At 39.7% G+C, this 21510-nt stretch overlaps 2 protein-coding genes across 4 annotated transcripts in view; one reads left to right on the top strand and one right to left on the bottom strand.

Annotated features, from left to right (window-relative positions):
* The window catches only part of klf8 (Kruppel like factor 8), a 61929-nt gene extending 50732 nt beyond the window's left edge, over positions 1-11197 (bottom strand). Inside the window, exon 1 of one of the 2 annotated variants that reach the window (XM_059351237.1) lies at positions 10815-11197. In XM_059351237.1, the coding sequence (XP_059207220.1) occupies positions 10815-10841 (27 nt within the window). In that variant the 5' untranslated portion in view covers positions 10842-11197. The remainder of the gene's footprint in view (positions 1-10814) is intronic. The other variant, XM_059351236.1, reaches the window with a different exon arrangement.
* A 386-nt stretch (positions 11198-11583) lies between these two features.
* Positions 11584-19996, top strand: rbm41 (RNA binding motif protein 41). Of its 2 annotated transcripts, XM_059350952.1 has the most exons (8): positions 11584-11826; positions 11935-12080; positions 14169-14285; positions 15293-15494; positions 15988-16192; positions 16445-16974; positions 19020-19170; positions 19394-19996. In XM_059350952.1, exons 2-8 carry the CDS (start codon positions 12073-12075, stop codon positions 19525-19527), a joined length of 1347 nt encoding a protein of 448 aa, XP_059206935.1. In that variant the 5' UTR covers positions 11584-11826; positions 11935-12072; the 3' UTR covers positions 19528-19996. The 2 variants fall into 2 exon arrangements, with proteins under 2 accessions (XP_059206935.1, XP_059206934.1); XM_059350951.1 differs by having other exon boundaries at positions 11584-12080.
* The last annotated feature ends 1514 nt before the right edge of the window (positions 19997-21510 follow it).

Below are 21510 nucleotides of genomic sequence, written 5' to 3'. Positions count from 1 at the left end.
ACTGTGTTGGTGTTTAATTCACAACATTTGGCTCCATGTCTGTCAGCCATCAGCAATGGTTGATGGCATCATCCATCATGCTGGTTGGAAAGTTTGCATGCTTTCAAACTACCACAGTGGAATTCTCTGAACACAGTCCTGCTCTGAATGATTTACAAAGTTTGTAGGCACATCCACTGGTGGGTTTGAGGTTCCTTACAATGGGCTGAGTTGCCGCTGACGCTAAAACTGAAAGCTTCCAACAGAAGCTGCCAATACTTATGGAAGAAGTAACACTCAACAGTAAGAAGGGACTTAATATTTTGGGCACAGTGGCTGTCATCGTGTTTTAAAGTACTGTGGATGGACACCTCTAAGAGTGATATTAACTTACAGTCATACTTGGCTGGGAGCTGTTAAACAGGCTGGATGAATGTGGTTGATAGTTTATACATAGTGTAGCAGAGAAACCCTTTATCAACACATCACTGAAATCTGTAGTCATCTTTTTTTCCCATTCTGTGAATGGTGGGCAGACAGAGGACTGATGAAGTGGAAGCGAGGAGAAGGAGAAATGCCAGAGAACATGGACAGTACACAGAAAGAGAAGAGACATGAACTATTATAAACCTCAGTCCTAACAAAGCGCTGCTTTCTGAAGCAGCAGCTCACATGACAAACTCCCAGCAGCTTTATGACCTGCAGATAAACTCTGTTCTTACTGTTAGAGCTGGTATTGTTTAATCGTGAAGACTCTGGGCGTCAGCTCCACAAACAGCAGCCACACCGGGCTCCATTAACAGTCCTGACACAGGCCTCCACCCTACAAACCAGCTCGCCAACATAATGATAAACACTGCACTTAAGCCTGTCAGCTAGCAGTGGAGCAGTTAGCTAGCTAGCAAACAGGCTCAACTAATATGACCTTCACACACAAACTGACAACATATTGGAAAACTAAATGGCTACTTTCTAGCCTGAAAAAATATTAAAACTTAAATGTATGTCTTTAATAAGGAATTACTAAAAAATAACATACAGTTTATATTTACATGTGAATTGGCATTTTAGCCTGCTAACATCTGCTAACACAAAGTACAGCCAAGGCAGAGGGGGAGGTCATTAGTTTTGCAGGTATTTGGTGATAAAAACTTTGACAAAATGTTAGTAAAAAGTTACTACAATTCAACCTGAGGTCAATATAAATATGTGCACAAAACGTCATGGCCACATGGACTTTAGAATTAGTTTCTACTACAAAAATAGTCCCTAGAAAAGTGTTGACTGTGTCCAAATGGGGAAAAACTATATAAAAACTATAAAACACTGTTTTTATTTATTTTGTGAGTAGCACAAGGTTCAACTCTCCTGTATTGGGGTTAGAATTTAAAAGACAGAAATCACAAAGCCTCATACAATAATCGCTACAACAAGAAGTAAGTGAGTGTTGTGTGAACTCCAGTGACCACAGCTTTGGTCACAGGTAAATACTGTGACCACCAGTCTGGTATGAAGGGTCAAACACATGCCGAATATGTGCTCCTTATCCCTCGTCATGTGTGGAATGTGTGTGTAAAAGTGCAATTTTCACACACAGTCAGTCAGTGAACTAGTTACCAGTCACTCGCTGTTCTAGTGATCAAACTCATCTTACAAGTCTGCTAATCAAACGGTCAAACCTGACATCAGAAATGAAGCTAGCAAAGTAAAATGTATATTCCCTGTAGCATTTTCAAATTAAAAGCTTTTGATCAAAGATATCTCATAGTGTTTGGCATGAAGCTCAGTTTTTTGAGAATTTGTTCCAATTCCATTTTAAGGCATCATTCATGTCTTTTGTTTTGCAGAGTTGTTGTTTTTATTTATTTGTTTTTGCTTTTTTAAGTGCAGCTTAATCTTAGCCCAAACATTAAATGTTTGACATTTATATTTAGCTTTTCAATATTCATTTCGTAACTTCAACTCCCCAATTTAGCTAACCTGTTATATGTTATTTTTAGGAGCACAATTTTTATTTTCCTATATACTGAAAATCGTATACCCTCATTGCCTGTTGACTCCCTCATATGAAACCTCCAGGAAATGATGTGATTCTGGTTTCCAGTTTGGAATAAACAGAAGGACAACTGGAGAGCTACGATGTTGCTAGAATCGTCACGAAACATACAAGTATGACTGATTAACACATTAAGACGGACAGAGTTAAACTGTCACATTAATGTATAGTCAACACAGATGGCAACTGGGCCGGCCAAGCTGTTCCAAGGAGCTTGACGTGTTTTGATGCGTCCGTGTAAACAAGAGTGTGTTGTTGCTTCTCCCATTTCCATCACCACCTTCTCTCACTCTCAGAGAAGGTGGTGATGTTTCCATCAACCTTCTGCTTTTCTTGTCATGTTGGTGATTGACAGACCATTTAAAGATAGGAAAAAACGCGCACACACAGACATTCTGGGTGTGTATTATTCACAAATAGCCACCAATTATCTGTCTGTTAGCAGTTTATATCCAACCAACGGAGTCAGCCACATATTCAGATCAATCAGTGAAATTTCATAATTTTTAGAGATGAAGTATTTTCAAGAAGAATGGCACTCAGAGAGCACAGACCTCAGCTAAGGCCAATGGTGCACTGAAAACATCCTTGGTGGAGGTTTCAATAGTGTTAATAATTTCAGTGTCAAATCCAAAATGGTATAAATGCTAGACTGTAGTTGTGGGAAAAAGTAAGAGGAGGCCTGTAATAGACAGAGCTACAGTCTGCCTCTTATCCTTGTACTGCAGCAGTGCATCTTCTGACAGAGTCAGATAGTCCTTGAACTGGTTCCCAGTTCCACCTAAACAGGTTGATTAACAAGTGCCAGGTGTTGAACAGGGAACTATTTTGTTTAGAAATCTATCAAATACTGAAGCGCTCTGTTCATCAGTGTTTATCTGATAATATAACTTTTAAAAAGTCCAGCAGATGGAATCAAATAAAACCCTTGATGCTCACTGTGATTTGTTAGTCTTCTCTGCATTGACTGTACACACTGCAAACAAGATGACGCTTCTCTTCAGCAAACACATTTCTTCGTCTAGGTCTGAATCTCTTATAAAAGGTGGTAAAGAAGATGAGACTCTTTATAGTGAAATCAAGGTCAGATCAACGGCTCAGTATACACCACCCTGTGGGGCTCGAGCGTGGATGCAGGTTGCTTGATGCTACTACTGTGACATTTGTAGTAGGCAAGCTTTAAATGTTAGGATATTGAACTTAGTAATAGTGACCAGGGTGGAATTTTGATATCATGACGGGAGAATCAGCCAGCTCTGCTCAGCTCTGCCTTCACCATATAAACGGTGCTGTGTCTCTATAAATAGCCCTAAAGCCCTGGGGCAGGCCAGCCTGAGCAAGGCCGCCCAGCAAACACTGAAAAAAACCACCAACAACTCTGCTTCCCCCCTGCACTGCTCTGCTGAATCCAGGGCAACTGAGTCTGTTAACCCTCCTACAGAAACTGCAAGCTGTAGTGCAGCAAATTAGCAACAAGTTACCATGAGGTCTTACAACGCAGACACAGCAGGGGGCAATCAGCATCACAATGCATCATCCCCATAGATTTGTGCAAAATCAGATCGGTCAATATATATTTTTTGATGATGAAAAATGGAGGAAATGTACACAAAAGTATGTAGACATCCAAACATTACACCCTTACATGACTGGACCATGACAGCCTATAACAGCCTCCACTTCTCTGGTTTCAGACTTCCACCAGACTTTGGAACCTGGCTGCAGGGATTTGCTCTCATTCAGCCACAAGAGCATTAGTGAGGTCCAACAGTGATGTTGGGCGATAAGGTCTGGCTTCTTAACAAAGGTGTTTGATGGGGTTGATATCGTGGCTATGTGTAGGCAAGTACAGTTCCTGCCCACCAAACTGGGAAAACCCTCAATGTATGGATCTTGCTTTCTTTAGTAGAAAGAAAATAGTTCCTACATGAAAATGCACACAACGTGTGGACTATCTTGAGTAACTGAGACAATTCTGGGAAGAGATATTTCTGTTGATTTTATTTATTTTTTTGGCGCAAGTTTTTTTTCACAAGTGAAGTGCCAGGTAGTTCCATTATATTGGAGAGAAGGCAGACATCTCTATAGCTGATATCTCCAACACTCTACAACCCACACCAAACAATCTTGATGGATAAATAGCACTACATGTAAGAAAAAATATTTTTGATTGGGGGTTGAACTGTCTTTTAAAAAAAGTGAAAAATATTATTTATTTTATTGTGTCTTTAACGGAAACAGAATCCGTAAGAAGATATGAAAATAACATTTCCATGCAGTTCTGTGTTGCTCTATAGTGGAATGTAGACTAATGAAAAGCACAGATCTGACATTCACCTCCCTCCTGCTCTCCAGACTTCCTGCTTCCCATTAATTCTCAGTGATTCAGCTGACTGAATGACCCGACCATAACGGCACCCGCCTGCAACGACCCTTGTGATGCCCCTTACGCTCCCAGTCCATTCCTCACACCGTGCCTTCATACCTCGCTCTCATTTATCTCTTCTGTGGCTCTCGCACTCGGACACACACACACATGCAGACAGTCAGGCAGCAAGCTGGCCAACTAACCACTCACCCACTCAACTGGGTTGGTTCACCACCTGATATACAACACATATACTGGTTGATAGAAGCTTCTGCGAAGAAACATGTCAACGTTTCTGTACAAGGATGCAGAGAAGAAAGAGTCAAATGCACTCCACCTCATCTGGTGGTTACAGGAACATTTCTGTCATCCAACCTATTGCACTCGTCCCTGCCACTCACCTTTAATGTTAGCTATCGAGGAACTGAAGCTTATTGTACTGCTGCACATGTTGTAAATTACTCTGAATAAGAGCATCACATAAAAATGGAAAATGGAAAAGTGCAGTGAGCCGGTTACCTCCGCCACCTCCTCACCACCTGGAAAACACTTACAGTACGCTTATTAGAGCGCCCTTAGCTCAGCCAGTGAAGCATGAGACTTCTGATCTCCAGGTCACAAGTGCCTCGAAATTACAAATACACCCCTGGATACTTCTCTACCATTACAAAGAATAAATTCATGACAAAGTTCCTCTTTGTGATCGGGTGTTGAAATGTATTTTTTGTGCACCAAACTACCTTACTTCTACTGGAAAGAAAGAAACCAGTGCAAAACATTTTCCCAGTGAACATAACCATCCTGTGAACTAGTTTCATTCAGATGTGGAAGAAAATAAATGGAATGAATGACAGCAATACAGGAATCCATTTTTCCAGTAAAGAAACTGTGACAGTTGCATACTGCAAAACTCAATCAGTTTTGCAGATGCATTGTATTCTCATCTATATTGACTACTGTGTGTCTCTTCTGTGACAGATTTCTTGCTTCATTTTTATCTTGTGCATTGATATTTTAGGTTCCTGAAAAAATATCTGGTATGAAACTCCATGTGAATGTGCTTCATATCATACAGTCTGCACAAATCAAGCAAAATTCACCACAAATTAAATTAATTTGAATGGAATCATTCGCTCATGAAGGTGACATAAGTATTCAAAACCTAAACATCAAGATTAACTACAGGGATAGTGAAAGTTCAGAAAGCTAGCATTGTAGCTAATGCTATTTAATGATTGGATATTTTTCACTTAAATTCATTTTCAGCTAATCCTAACAATTATTTAGCATTTAGAAATAGCTTGTAGATAAACCAGTCTTAAATTTTTCGGTTCCCTAGGCAATCTCTAATTTAAGGCCAATCGGTCACGGTGAACAATTTGCTGCTCTGTTTTGTCAAAGCTGTGAACTTTAGCAGCGTTTAAATAATTTTCCTTGGTGGTACATTTAAGGATTCTTTGCTCTTGCATTTGATTACTTGTTCCCATGAAAATCACATATTTGATGGGTGGCGTAAAAATCTAACCAGAAGACGAGGCACAATACAAGGAAACAGGGATGTTGTGTTAAGAGGCTAATTGGAGTTGAGTCATTGCTTCCACTTAAAAATATTTCAATTCCAACTTAGTGTCCTAAAACACAATGGGGTTTTTGGTCTCAGCTGTTTACTGCATTGCCATGCAACAATAAAAACACCAGGGAAAAGATAATAGAGACTAATAGTGAAGTTGATTATAATGGATCATCTATGCAAAGCAGTTTCTACAAGTCTCATCAAGTTAGTTAGCAATACTGTGCTGACATTTACTGCAACCTATGGCTACATAGAAGCTACAAAGTCACTCAGAAAACATACAGTACTGAAAGGAAAAAGCAACTGTAGTGAACAGTGCTGTAAAGTATGCAAAAGTGTACATAATGAGCTGGAACATGCAAAATCATCAGCATGGCAGTTGGAGGTATGATTCAATTTAGGAAGTTCATAGCTCATGTAAATGTTCCAGATGTTGCTGGTTAGAAGTGGCAAAGATATGATTTTTTAGCCAATTTCACAAAACTCCGATAACCAGGAAAATCAATCTGATCAGAGAACTGTTGCTGGGTGTGTGTGTGTGTGTGTGTGTGTGTGTGTGTGTGTGTGGAGAGAGAGAGAGAGAGAGAGGGATACACTCGCATTATCTCAGTAGTTTGATCAAACTTTGTTCAGCATAGTTAATCATTGCCTAGTGTGAAGCATCAGCTCTAGCCCTCTCTCTTAGTTACACTCTCTTTCTCTGTCACACACACACTGTCACACACACACACACACACACACACAAGCAGACTTTGTATTCAAGGGCTCTTTCCTGCTGATGCCCTGCCCAGGAATGTACAGCTGACCCTGCTCTCACGTCTACAGCCCAGCTGATCCTGGACACACACACACACACACACACACACACACACACACACACACACACACACACACACAAACCATGGAGCACGCTCAGTTGTGCCTCTTGTGATGAAGAAGCAGTGCACTGCTATCAGTTAACTACACTTCCAATAATGCACAGCCTTAAGTGTGACGGGAGGAAATTGATTTCCGCTCCCACAGCGTCAAAAACAGTTATCTGGGTCAAAGGTAAAAGTAAAAACAGAAAGAGAGAAAGAATAGAAAGAAAGAAAGGGCTTCCTGAATGTTTTTATACACCGAGGTAGAGAGAGAAATACGAAAAAACAATTAAACATTGATCTTATGACACTTATCTCCGCCGTTACTGTTACTGTGTGGTCATATTCATCTTACTTTCTGTTAGTTGTACACTGATTTATTGTGTCGAAACAAGTGATGGTGTACCACATAATTCAAAGTAATAACCCACTTAATTTAAAGTGTATAAATAAATGTCTGGTTTGCCACTATCGACTAACTGATGTATTCTTAAAGTGTATTTCACCGTTGTCATTATGGTTCGTGAAAGCTTTTAGAGTCATCGTTATAAACAGTACCTTTTATAAAGCTCTTTATGAGGTAAAAATTCTCCACCACACAGGAAGTGATGCGTTTCATGTTTCTGGTTTGTTTGGAATAAACAGGAGGAAATTATAGAAACTCATTCAACTTAAAAGGAGACGTCGCAGTCTGGGGATAGACCTGAGGATAATTAGACCCAAAAAGACCCAAATATAGACAGAACAGCAACAAAACAAGCAGCTATGATAGATAGAAAAAAAAGAGCAACAATACAATTTTACTGCACTTTACAGTTCAGTCTCGCCATCAGACCCAAAGAAATTGGGGTATTTCTGCAATAAATTATACCAAAGCACCTGATCAGAGCTGATAATGAGTAAGCTTGGATCCACTTGGGTTTTATAACATGCTGATCCAGGAGTCGAGGAATAACAGCAATAAAATAACTGCCATGTCTCACCTTACGTATTGGATCTCTGAAGGCCTCTACACACAATCCCAACTCATGAAGGTGCAGTAGGGACAAACCATAGAAATACCCTCATATCATGCATGCAGATACAACATGTGGACATGAAATTCACATCAAACAAAGTCAACGTTTTAACTGACTTTTTCTTTTATCAAACACTTGACACACAAGTTAACCTGTGAAGCTTAGCCTCCTCAAGTTGAAAAGTTTTTTTTTTTTTCAATCCTGGTGGTTTGTATTTTGGTCTGAAATGTGTTTCTGCCTCAAATGTCTGCCTGAAGACATCACCATGCAGCACTGGCAGTCGGTGTGCTTGCACCTTTTTCCCTGTGTTTGAGACCTGAGGATAAAGTGTTGCTGTTCCAGTGCAATGCTGGCTGCACATTCCTGCAAATTTACTGTATTTGGCAAATAAAGACCTTGTGACTTTCGATGCTGTTTTTCATGTGCATTTCCTGAGTTAATGACATGCCACATAAGTCATAAATGTCCCTTTAGAATCTAATGGATTCATTGAGGCTAATTATAACTGCACAGGGGGAGTCATGACAACACCTTGCTAAATGTATTGCAGGCTAATAGCTACTTACTGTTGTTACTACTAGAAAAATGGCAGGGGTAAAAACAGTCTTCAGTCACAAGGCTACAGGCGGATCTATTGGTTTCCACGTCCAGTTAAAAGCCCCTCATTGAGCAAAAACAGTCACATGTTTGCTCTGGAGCGCAAAGTGCTTTGACCCTTCATATAGATTTTGCACAAGAGACACTCAAACAGCTAGCTCGTTAGGTTTGCTATTCCACCTTTACCTGGAGGCGGAGCTGCTCTACTGAAGCTCATTCACAAAAGGTTAAAGTTAAGAGAGTAGGAAATGTATTGCTATGAAGACTGGCATTCTTGTTATTGATGCAAGAAATGCTTCTTAGAAGTGTCTGTTAGCATAAAGTAGCTAACCACCCAAGTTAAAACCCACTAGCCTGTACTGCTAGCTTTCAAGGTGCCTGCTTATGTTCTGAACTGGTGAAACACTGTTCCCATTATCAGTCATTTTCTGACCTTAGTCATGTTTAACATTAAGCACATTTAAACTTTAACACTGGCTATTTTTGGTGTCACAAAAAGGTGACTAAATGACTACACTTCCCCCTAGCTGTTCTGTTAGCCTGACAGTTATTCCCATTTTACAGTCTACTGTCTATCAGACAAATACATTCTAATAGTCAACATAACACTCAACTTTTCATGAACATTTGAATATATTCTTTAACCCATTGACGCCTAAAACTTCCTGTAAAACCTCTGGGCGATTTTAAAATCAGCCCCTAAAACCTGAAGTTTTTCTGGAAATTCAACAGAAGTGTCAACGCTTCTACTAAATAATAGATTTTTCAGCCTCTGTAGCAGATAGAAATTAAATTTAAAAAGTATTTGAGAGCTTATACAAATACTACAAAACGACGTAAACGCTTTCCAGGCTTCAATGGGTTAAAAAAGTATTGAAATTGCATGAAAAGTGTTGCTCATGGGTATTTTAAACGGCATGGGTACAAGGCAGTGCTCAGCCATGCAAAATGTGCAGGTCAAAGTTCACTTCTTTATTGAGGAACTTAAACGTTGTGTACCAAACTTGTTACTTGTCTCCATCATATTTCCTATGAACAGGATTGGGGCACATTACTTTTAAAAAATCCAAAAGGATTATGTCACCAATTACAAAAATAGCCATTTCATTTTTATCAGTGACTGACTACATTTCAATGTAATCTAATCTGAATACTGAATACTAATTACGTTAACTGAAAATATTGTACCTTAGAAAAAAATGGATGCAGACACAAACATTTAGTTCCACAAAAAATATACATTTCTTTTATATTAAGCACTAACAGTTGATCATTTCAAATGGCCCTTACACAAACAGCACTGGTACAGACTGCAGGTATACTGTGTGTATTCTACAACATGCAGGATGCTGTTTAAGTTGTTTTTGCTGTTATTTACATTAAAGGCCACATGGAAGACATGGAGAAGAATCTTCTATTTTCAATCTATAAAACTCCATTATCCACATATCATCACTAAAAAACAAAAACAAATATTGATTAAGTCAGCATCAACAAAACCGGCAATCTGGTGCCACTTTGAAATTGTTATTATTAAGGATGTAATCGAAAATGTAATCAAGTATTCATTGACAATGTAATTATAATCTAATTGTACTTTCATGTTGCCTAGTCTGGTCTGATTATAGGATAGTTTTTTTGTAATCTGATTACATAATCCCGAGTACATGTTACTACCCAGCCCTGTTACAAAACATGAAATAAAGAGATCTGTTTGTCTTCAGCTCTATGTTCCATAACAGTCTGATATTTAGGTTACTTTAGCATATATGGCCAGGCTAATTGACACATAAACATAGTATGTTGATGCAAGACTCATTTAAAGGCACAAGTCGGCAGTAGGGCCCATGCAGTGCAGCTGGAGGCAGTGCACCTGGCTGCTTCCCAGGGTTGTGTGTTTGTGTATTTCAGAAGAGGCTGCTGGCCCTTTAAAAGCTAAGATGGTGTCCTACAACAAGCTGCAGTTTCTGCCTTCCGTTTCCTTCCTGCCTCTCAGAGATCACAGAGCATTTCAAATTGAACCTGAACTCACCTCGGTCAGAGAGAGAAAGACAGACAGGGTATATAGAGAGGTTTCCGTATAAACTGTGGAGATGACAGTGCTCTAAACATGATGCTCCTATAATGCAATGAGGTCGCTGTTACAAAACTCTTCCACCAATTGCAAAATAAACTGCCTGTCTGCACGGATACACTTGTAATTAACTGTTATAGACACATATACTCACTGACATTCAAATTTGGCACATGTTGAGCTGACAATGTCAACTCTGCTTGTGTACAGGCGCACCATCCACACAGATAGAGGTTTTCTTTTCTTTTTTTTTCATTGACCAGGGCAAAGTCAATAACGTGCACTTACTTTCTTGTTACGGGTCTCCGTGTGCATCTCGGTTGCCGGAGCGGTGCAGCGGCGGAGGGGTGGAGCAGCAGGAGCAGGAGGGGGTCGGTCGGGGCTTTGGGTGTAGCTCAATCTGAACAAGAACTGGTAGGGAGAGAGGAGGGTTTGGGGGGCTTGTTTTCCACCTTTACAGTAAATTTTCGGGATATATGAACACGGTCCCTGCCTCTTCCAGTGTTTCTTTTCAGTTCATATCCGCAGCGTCGAAGGCTCCCTTTGCTCCCCCCAAAATCAGCCAGTCTCTCTGTCTCTCCCTCTCTCTCTGACGGCGTGTTGTTGCCGTGTATTCAAGGGCTGGGCTCTCTCTCTCTGCCTTTTCCTCCTCCGCCTCTCCCTGCTTGTGACCCCACCCTGCGTCCCCACCCCTCATCTCTCTGTCAGTCAGGAGCTGCGCAGCCCTGCAGCCCTGCAGAGGAGCCGAGCGGAGCGGAGCCGAGCTGCCGGCGACCCGACACCGGCTGCAGGCAGGCGGGCAGAAGGAGAGGAGCTGCACACAGAACGGCGCAATAAATGCATGGAAAATGTTTAATTGCATGCAACCGACTAAGCTCTGCTCGCATCCATGTAGCATACAACCGCCTATTAATGCCATGTTGCAGCAGCCGGCTGCTTATTGCTCAAAGATGGTGAAGAGCAGCACCCATGTCACCTTACTGACGTCAGCCAGCAGGCTAATTGAGGACACTTCAGCTGGGTGGGGAGGGTGGGAGCGCTTTAGAGTATATAGCCAGCAAGGCTTTGCAGCATTACGTTTGATAAATATGACACCATGCACAGCCCAGATAGATGAAGAAAGGCAGCTAACTCTAATGACTGGCATGGGTTTAAACCACACCCTTTCCAATGAAACAGGGTGTGGTACGTGGAAGGATTTCATGTGCTCTATTCTTTATAAGATATTTCTTATATTTCAGCATGCAGAATTTGTGGGGTGATGTGATATCCATAGGGAGAACAACGTTTAGACAAACAGGTAATAACCTTAACAGTCTATGGTAATAACAAAATCAACCATATAGACATTTTCTCCCAACTATTATACTTTTTGTTCTAAATGCAATATACGTGACTCTATTTTCAGCCCAAAACGCCAAAAAACAAGTTGTGTCATTATTTTTCTCATAACTATGAGACTGCTTAGTTCATTATCGTTCATGTGGGGATTTTACTACAATTCCCATGATTCCAAATACCGGAACTGGAAGCAGAAGGCGGAAGCATGCGAAGGTAAACAAAAGTTTTTGTGATATATCTGTCATATACCAGCAGTTATGTAAGAATTGGGGTATTTTAGTAAACGATTTTTGGTTCGAGACCTAGCTCGACATTGTTGCTGCCAGACATTAGCGGTTTAAAGCGGTTACATAGCTTTTACCTTGTTCAGGCGCTGCTGTTGTCATGGAGATAGGTACAGCTAACCGAGCTAGCGTTAGCTGCTCTGTGGCTATCGTATATGTTTTGTTATTCACCATTTCATATTAAAATACGTTAACAGGACTTTTACATTGTTACTAACCATAGCTTAGCCAGGGCAGTTTGTCTTACCTCTGCCTTTCATACTCGTCTAATTTACCTGTGTAACATAGGTCTTAATTTAGAACATGTCAACTCATGTAACATGTCGTCACACTGTTAAAATAATCGCCTAAATCACACTGTTAAAATAGTCGGCCACCTATAAAATCGCCTACATCCTCAGTTGATCAGATCATGTGATTTTACCCCTTTAAAATAATGGCCTTTAAGATAATGCCCTGTGTGACTTCAGCGGATTTATTATGCCTAACTTAGGTAATTTTTTGAACATACCTTTGTGACTTAAGCAAGATATGGTAACGCTTTATTTTGAAGGTGTCTACATAAGAGTGACATGATTGTGTCATAAACATGACATGGGATGTGCCATCAACATTAAAGACACTTTTAAGTTACATTAATGCTCATGATACATTTCATGTTTCCGACAGGCTTGTGTGACTCACCTTCAAAATAAAGTGGTACCATATCTTGCTTGGTAAAAAAAATTGTGCACTCATATATCGCTTTTATCCAAAGCGCTTTACAATACACACTACGCTCATTCACCCATTCACACACACATTCATACTGGTGGCCGAGGCTACCGGGGCACACTGGTGACACCTGCCACCAGTGGTTCATTGGAATTCATTGGGAAGCAATGGTCAAGTAATTCAGTATCTTGCTCAAGGATACTTCGTCATGTAGCTGCCATGGTCGGGGATCGAACCCCCAACCTTCCAGTTACTGGGTGAACGCTCTAGCAACTGAGCCAAAACACAGCCACCCCTGTTATTACTATGCCAATAGCCATCCTTTATTACATCCTTTTTCAGTGAAGGGATCAATAAATGTCATATGTTACACTTTTGGTGAAGTTCTTTGTGTTTCCTGCAAAACTTGAAAAAATGAGTTAGGCGATTATTTTAACAGGGTGGCGATGTGGTGTTACTCTCCTGGTAAGCTAATAATTACATTTTCTTTGATTTAACGATACACACAAAAGTTAGGCATATCAGTTGCCATTTCTCCTCTTGAGATGGTATGTAAATATCCACCGAGGCACGGCCAATGTCAGAGTAACCGTAAGCCATCTATCTATCTATCTATCTATCTATCTATCTATCTATCTATCTATCTATCCATCCATCCATCCATCCATCCATCCATCCATCCATCCATCATCTGTAAATTTCAATCCTGCTAACCTATTTAAAATATAGCCTACAATGGCCTGATACATTCAATGATATTAAAGCGTATAAATGGTGAAGAAAAATGTTTCATTTGAACAGAAGTTATGTTATAAGAACAATTAATTAAACAATTAGTTGATCAACAGGAAATTAATCATCCACTTGCATTATTTTGACCATACCTATTATTCAATAGTTAGTTTTAGCTTCAGAAATGTTAGCTGTTAGCAACTTTAATTGGGTTTGGAGTTGTTATTTGCAGTCCATAATTAGATAAAAGTTATGAAATTACTGCTATTCACATGAACAAGTGTTTTCTCTTTTGTTATATTTTTTGTATTTAAGATACTATAAGATATAGGTGTATACTTTATTATCCCCATGGGGAAATTAGATGTGGATCTGTTAACACATATTAGCACACAAATCCAACTTAACAGTTTAGTTGCAGTACTGTAGATCTGCACTGTAAGTAATGTAAAATGTCAGAATACTATCTTAAAAGAAACAACTTGTTTATGATGGTGGATATGTCCTTTACCTACTCATGTTTAAGCATACACTGGGTGTCTGAATGGAAGTGTCTGTGTGTGTTGTTCAGAGTGAGCCGGCGATCCTGTGAGGATGGCCCGCTGCTGGAGGAGCAGGAGACGGAGGGCCAGAGGCAGCTGCACAGCCTTCTGCTGCAGCAACTCCACACTGATGTTGACATTGACCGGTCAGAAACTGTCCGTCTGTTTGTATCACAAAAATAGTTTCTATATGGATTTATAGTCCAGCACATTTTAACACTTTATTATGTCCTATGGCCACATCCATACTGGAATTGTAGATACAAAATTACACTACAATATCATCCTCATGTTATCAGTACAATGTGCAACTATACAAGAAAATTAGACAATAACAAGACCATAGATGATATAATAAATAAAATATATAAATAAAAACATTAACTAAAACCCATATTAAATGAGTAGTTTCTCAGCTTTTCTTAAAAATGCTCAAAGAGCCCACATCTTACAAGCTTTTGGTACAGTATTCCATTAATTCGGAATAGTTTGAGAAAGCTGCACTGCCTGTTGTGCTTGCTCATATACATTTGATATTTCTTAAAAACATCAAATACCCCTTCCATTCAGGTCATTAAAGATGAGTAAAATAACCATACAATCTATTCTCAAAGATACAGAGAGTGAAGATAAACTAATATGAACCCCTACTACTAACAGAAAAAAATATCCTAGAGTGATATTTATAGATATTTTTTGGTAAAAATGAGTGTCTCAATGGCAGAATTTGACAGTGTAAATTATGGCTAACCTCTCACTAGATTAATTCACAGTCACACAGTGACAGTAAAAAAAAACAATAAATTGTGTTATTAAACCTGCCTGTGTTTTCCAGTGTAGCTCAGTGGGAAAAGTAAGCAGTGTCTGCAGGATTATTCCCACTGGAGCTCTCTGTGCTGTATTAAAAAAATATCCCACGCTCTTGTTACTGTGAGGTGCTTTTGATAAAAGCGTCCATCAAATGCTGTGTTATGTTTCCTTTACAGTGTCCCACAGAGCAGCCTGAAGGGTTTTCTTTTACGCAACCCCTGGGGCTGCATATTTTTATCAGTAAATGCATTGAGGATATGTGACTTTGTGTGATATGTGTCTTTTGGTACATCACAAAAAGTCTTTATGTTGATCTCATTTTGAAATTACTTCTGTCCTACAGATGTGTAGCGAAGAGGCAGTGCTTCGCCCCATCGGCACTCTATCGGCCGTTTGGGGAACAGGCGGCTGGAGTCAGAAGCCTTTCCCAGTTCCAGGCCCTGCAGGACGGAGAGAAGGAATTGGCCAGCTTGCGGGAGCTGGGGCTAACCGACACTGAGATCCAGCTGTGGCAGAGCAGAAACGTTCCAGAGGCAGGAGAGAAGGTAAAACCTGCTGGAGAGATGGGAAGAGATGGGTTACATTTCTGGCCTTATTCTCTTTTTTCTGTCATTCATATGGATTGGAAACTTTAAACCTGCGCATAGTTTTAAATGATGATGATGATGAGTGTCCACTTTTTGCATTGCATGCTTGAAAGTCTAAATACCCTTATTTATTTATTAAGACTTTATTTCATTCACAGCTGGTAAAAAATGGACACCACTTACACATAATTACAATTTCCAAATTTCTTTCCATTTGGGTAAACGTGGCAGCTACCCAAAATTAAAACAACATATTAAACATCTACATGTGTAACTGTTTATGTAAATCAGATTAAGCATTAAATATATTTGGATAATCGTGTACTCACGAAGGCCAAATCTAACTTCTTAATCTCTGAGGAAAACTGATATACTGTACATACTATATATAAACCTCATCCCACAAACTAACATCTTGTCTCTTGTCTCATGTGACTTTGTGCCCACACAGTCCCATGGTGTGTGTGCAGCTCCAGGTGCAAAGCAGCAGCGCCTGAAGGTGATCAGAGACAAGATTGAAGCCAGGGATGAGCTCCTGTCCCGCCCACAGCGCTTCGCTGCCAGCCGGCCACTGTCACGCCGGGAGATGGAGATCGAACAATCGCTTTTCCAGGGAACTGACCGCCTGGGTTTCCTCGCTGCACTTTACCATAGAGGTATGGAGTCCTGGGCCACCGTCGACAAAACAGTGTTATGCGTCTACTGGGGGGGACATACTGAATTTATTTTTGTTAGGACAAAAGGTGAAATGATAAAGACCCATCAGAAATAAGTTTTTATTTTGTCATATAATGTCTCAAATTCAAGTCAGGATAAATAAAAATGTTTAAAACAACAGCACAGAGGAGAAAGATCACTCACTTTCATGTCCCATACATTCAAACTCACCTGTGTATGTCCATTCACAGATGAAGATAACCAAGAAGGCCAGAAGGGGGCAACGTCCTCTGATCCAATGGATTCTCTCTACAGAGACGTTCTCAGCATGGGGAAAAAACAAGCCTCACTCCAGGAGAGAGAGACAGCGGGAGCATCACACCTGTTTACACACAGAATTATATCTGACCAATCACAGGACTCACAGAGAGACAACAACCGATCAAAAGTAGCCTCTGACCATCAATTAGAACTGCAGGGTGAAAATAGAAGGTTGTCAGTACAGTCAGAGTCCAGTTCAGACACAGCAGAGCAGCAGCTCGCTCAGGACAGAACGGGGCACCCACCACCACCGCCACCAGCTGTTCCAACACAGATTAATATAAGCCAGCCAATCGGAAGTCTGTGTGGAGCAGCGAAGGCAAGATCAGGGAGACCGCTGACTGTCAGAGGGGAGATTGAGACAATCTCAGATGAAGAGATCCTGAAGAACCGTGAATCTGAAGAAGGGATCCGGAGCATCCCGAGGTTCAGAAACTACCAGCCGGGAAAACCCTCCAAGGTATCAACAGCTACATCTGCAAACCACAAGTGTTTGTCACTGCTCACACATTTGTTTAAGCCTAGCTATAATGCTAATGGTTTCCAAAACACAAGCTATTTTTCCCTGCAATATGGCCACCATGAGAGACATTACATCATCTGAAAGGATGCACTTCCACCTTAATGTGTGGTGTGTTTATTTAACAGCAGGGTATATACTGTCATTTTAAATCTTACTTCCAGGTCTGTATCACACATTTCACACACAGTATATAGTCACAAAAATAAGCATTTAATCAGACTAGAACTACCCATTCAACATTTATAGTAAAATGACATTCCACATAGGAATTAAATGGAGACACAGTGCTGGTTTGAAGCTGTGCTGCACTGAGACAACTCTATCAGCTCTGTAACACCTTACAGGATATGCTTAAAACAACAGGCACAAATATCTACGTTAATGCAGGTTTTGCTTGCTTGTAACCAGTCCTATTCAGACTGGCCATTAAAGGATCCCTTCCTAATGTGCTTCCAGTTTAAGTGATGGGAGACAACATGGCACTTACAGTCTTATTGGTACAAAATCCCCTCATTGTGTTGATGTTCCTCAACAAGGACGCACAAAGAGATCATTCTGACACTGTGACTTTGAAAAATATCCACTTGATTTTAGTCAGACTGCTGAAGCCTCATACAGAGTTCCTGTTAATCCTCATAAAGTCTTAAATTAAGTTTTCAGAATTTAATAATAGACATAATATGTCTGGGAAGTTTAGTTATGGTAGGTCTTTTAATTTTAAGGTGATGCCTAGTTGCATCTTCCCACAGGATTCACTTATGACCTCCACCCAGGATAGATACACAAATCAGCTTGCGTGGAGTGGCGAGGAGTGGCATGACGTTTCCACTAGGTGGGGCTACGGCTTTATGTAGCTTTGTGAATTTTGGGCTGTTTACATCAAATGATGGCTTGCTGCAGGTGAAAGCGACTCTGTAATATGCCCTCTGTTATGCTAACTTTCGTAACTGTGACCCGGGACAATGCTAACACTCAGCACAACGTTAAGATGGTGAGTTTAATTTGTGTGATGACACATTATATATGTATTTCTAACACCATCACCTTCAAATTGTGCATTATGCAAGAAGTTTAAAGTGGTCCTGACTGCTGGTTCTTCTTGTTCTTCTTCTTGAGTATTTAACTTCTTGCTGTACACTGTGCAGTGGTTGATGTTAGGTATACATGCATTGATACCATTTTATTTGGACATTATGTACTTGATGTACCACTTACTGCAGAAGTGAAAGGTTTTCTGCTGCCATAAGAAACAGAAAAAGAAAATTCCACTAGCATTGCTTGAAAGAGTGAATTGCTTATATGATATTTTTTTTCTGTTTAGGTTTTAAAAAACATCTTAAAAAGCATAACATTTGATTTAAATAAAGTCCTGGCCTCTTATTCCCTCCAGACAAACTTTAAATATATTTTTGTGCAGACACTTCTTTCCCCTTATCGCTTATATTGAAATAGCTCTGGCTATGGATCTCTTGGTGACCAGTATGAGCAGGAAAAATGATTACAGCTAGCAAAAACTGATTCAGTGTTTATAGTGGCACTTAATGCTCCTAAAATGGAGCATTAAAATATAATAAATCATTTCACAGTAATTTAAAACCTCCCAGATCTGCAGGTTAAGGACTCATAAATTTGACTTGTTTCAGTCTGTCAAATAAAAAGGATGATGGTTGTTGTAAACTTGATTTATATTTTCCTATGCCACATTAGAGAGCTGCAGCTTTTAACAGAACACTACGCTCTGGTGACATTACAGACAAAATACAGTGGGACAGTGGTATGGCAAGAGGTTAAAAGAAGCTGTGGATGTGGTATACAAAAGCTGTGAGGATACAGTGAGTATATAGACATAAGTCACAGTGGAAGTAAAGCTTTCTTTCTGTGCAAAAATAGATTCCAAAGTTTCTCTAAAGGCAATGTGAGGCTTCCACTAAGCACCTGCAGGGACTTACTGAGGATTTTTGTTTTTGTGCGTCTCACTGTAGGTGCTGTGTGTGAAAAACCTGAGTCCACAGGCCTCTGTGGCCCAGCTGGTGGCGCTGTTCTCCAGGTTCGAGCAGGAGAACACTCAGACTCCAGTGCTTTTCCGCCTACTGACTGGAAGGATGAAGGGTCAGGCCTTCATCACTCTGCCAGGTGAGAAAGAGTTTCTCACTTAGAAAAGGTGAAAGTGGTGCAGTGTGCTGCCTCTGTAACCAGGGAACTGTTGGTCATAATAGACTGTATACTTTTGACAGCATTTCACTCTCAACCAAAGTGACAGACACACTGACCGCCCATAAATAAACCAAGCTGTGTGCTTTCCATTATAAATGGCTCATTCGATCTGTTAGTAGGTGTATTTGTTTTCTTTTGGCAGATGCTGAAACAGCACAGGAAGCCTTGCAGTTGGTCCATGGATACCGATTGCTAGGGAAACCTTTGGTGGTTGAGTTTGGCCGTGAGCGACAGGAAGATGAGAACCAGAAGGAGAAGCAGCAGGAGAAGAAATAAAGAAGCATAAAAATAAGTTTATTCCTGACATCACCAGGGATGATACAGATTTGTGAATAGCAGGCCCAGGTGGATGTGATTGTACATTATTTATTTTTTTCTGTTAAAAGTGGTCATCTTTGTCTCATTTTAATAAATGTCTGTTTTACACCAAACCGCATTTTGTAATGAGCGTTACATTAATGTTTTTTTATTCACCTTGATATTGTAATCTTGATAATAGAGTATTTATTACAGTGTAAGACAGCTAGCTTGTGTCAAAAAAAACACAAATTGAATTAAGAAAACTTTATAAAACAAGATTAACAAGATGCTAATGGCAAAAATACAATTATACAAATACATTTTGTGGGGCATGTTTAACATACCTATTAAACAAGTTCACAACAATGTCAGTTTTTACTATAATCTGTCCCCCTAATTTATGTAACCATATTCAGTTATACGTTTTAGAATGTACAGCCATGAAATGAAAAAACATGTAATTGTGTGTTTGTTTTTTTATTTTACAGATTGGACCATTTTAAATATGTACTGTGGTACTGCACTTGCTAGAGCTGGGGAGAAACAGTATTTCATTTCTTTTGTGAATGAATTACAAAGTGAAACTTGAATCTGAAAATCTTCAGGAAATATTTGTATTTTTTAAATTAGATTCTGTTGACCCATTTCTGTATTGAAATTGCAAGGCTTTTTTTTAAGAAAAAGGGGTATTATCAAAGAAAAAACATCTGACTGAAATGAGACATGATTTTTACTGCTTTCTCTCCAACATTTTTCAAGACACTGAGAAACTTTTCAGTTGAGTAAGTAAGTTGAGTGAGGGGCAGTTCAGACAGACTGAACCCTCTGACCTCATTTTAATCAATAAATGAAGACATGTACATCTTCAGTCAGAGGGAGGCACTTTACAGCATGTGGTATGATGAATGAATGTGCTCAGATTTACTGTTTGGTTAAATCCACTGCATTTTAACATGAAGATCAATTGAAATGCATTTAGTGGACTCCAGTTTAAACTCAGTGTTATTCTTCTTTTAAACACAAGATGGAGCCACTTAGTCATTGAAGGTTAGTCTGCTTTTGAAGGAGGCTTGGCCAAAAAATAGCATCCAAAACATATTACAGAGATTGAACACAGTTTGTTTCCAAGGACAGTCGAAGACAAACATGCATTATCCCATAACATCTTATTTTCTATTCTCACAATGATATTAATCTACTGCAGCTGAGCGGTCTATTCTTACTTGTCAGGCAAGAAATCTAAGCTATCATTGTCCTTCTATTTTTCATGCTTTGAAAAGATTCACTTTTAAAGAAAAAAAAAAGCCATGTTGATTCATCTAACAGTCTAAAATGTTTTTTTTAGGCTTTTTAAATGTAATTTTTTAAAATAGAAATCTGGACAACAGGAAAATTGTTGAATCAAAAATGTATCTCTTCAGTTTTGACTTGTTTGTGTTTGCTGCGTGGTCTTAAATTATTAATCATTTTTAACGGTTATTTCTAAATGATGTTTCATATTTCTGTAAACCTCAGATATCAAGGAGCTAATTACCAGAGATCATAAACTACACACGGCTAATGCTGATAATTGGTTTTAAGCCCTCTACGTTGTGTATCAATTTACTGCTGTTTGAATCTTTATATTGTTGAGCTTATTTGTCTAACCTCTATATGTTGGTGGCACCAACTGTATCTATGACAAAAGGTGCCCAGGTTCACCCAATGTATGTTTTTGGGGACTGTGTTTGTCTTTCCCATAGTGTGTGTGTGTGTGTGTGTGTGTGTGTGTGTGTGTGTGTGTGTGTGTGTGTTATGTCCACTTATCTTTGGTGGTCTCTCGGTCAAATGTGTGTTGGTTGAACCAGATCAGTTCCTGACCAGATTCCAGGTCATGGTCTGCAGTATTTTATGTTTGAAAGTCTTCACTTGTCTGTAAAGCTGCATCCGTACCTATCTGAGAGCAATACTGTTTATACA

The sequence above is a fragment of the Centropristis striata genome, chromosome 15 (genome assembly GCF_030273125.1).
Source record: "Centropristis striata isolate RG_2023a ecotype Rhode Island chromosome 15, C.striata_1.0, whole genome shotgun sequence".
Lineage (NCBI taxonomy): Eukaryota > Metazoa > Chordata > Actinopteri > Perciformes > Serranidae > Centropristis > Centropristis striata.
Note: the sequence above shows the minus strand (reverse complement) of the source record. Positions and strands in the feature narration are given on the sequence as shown.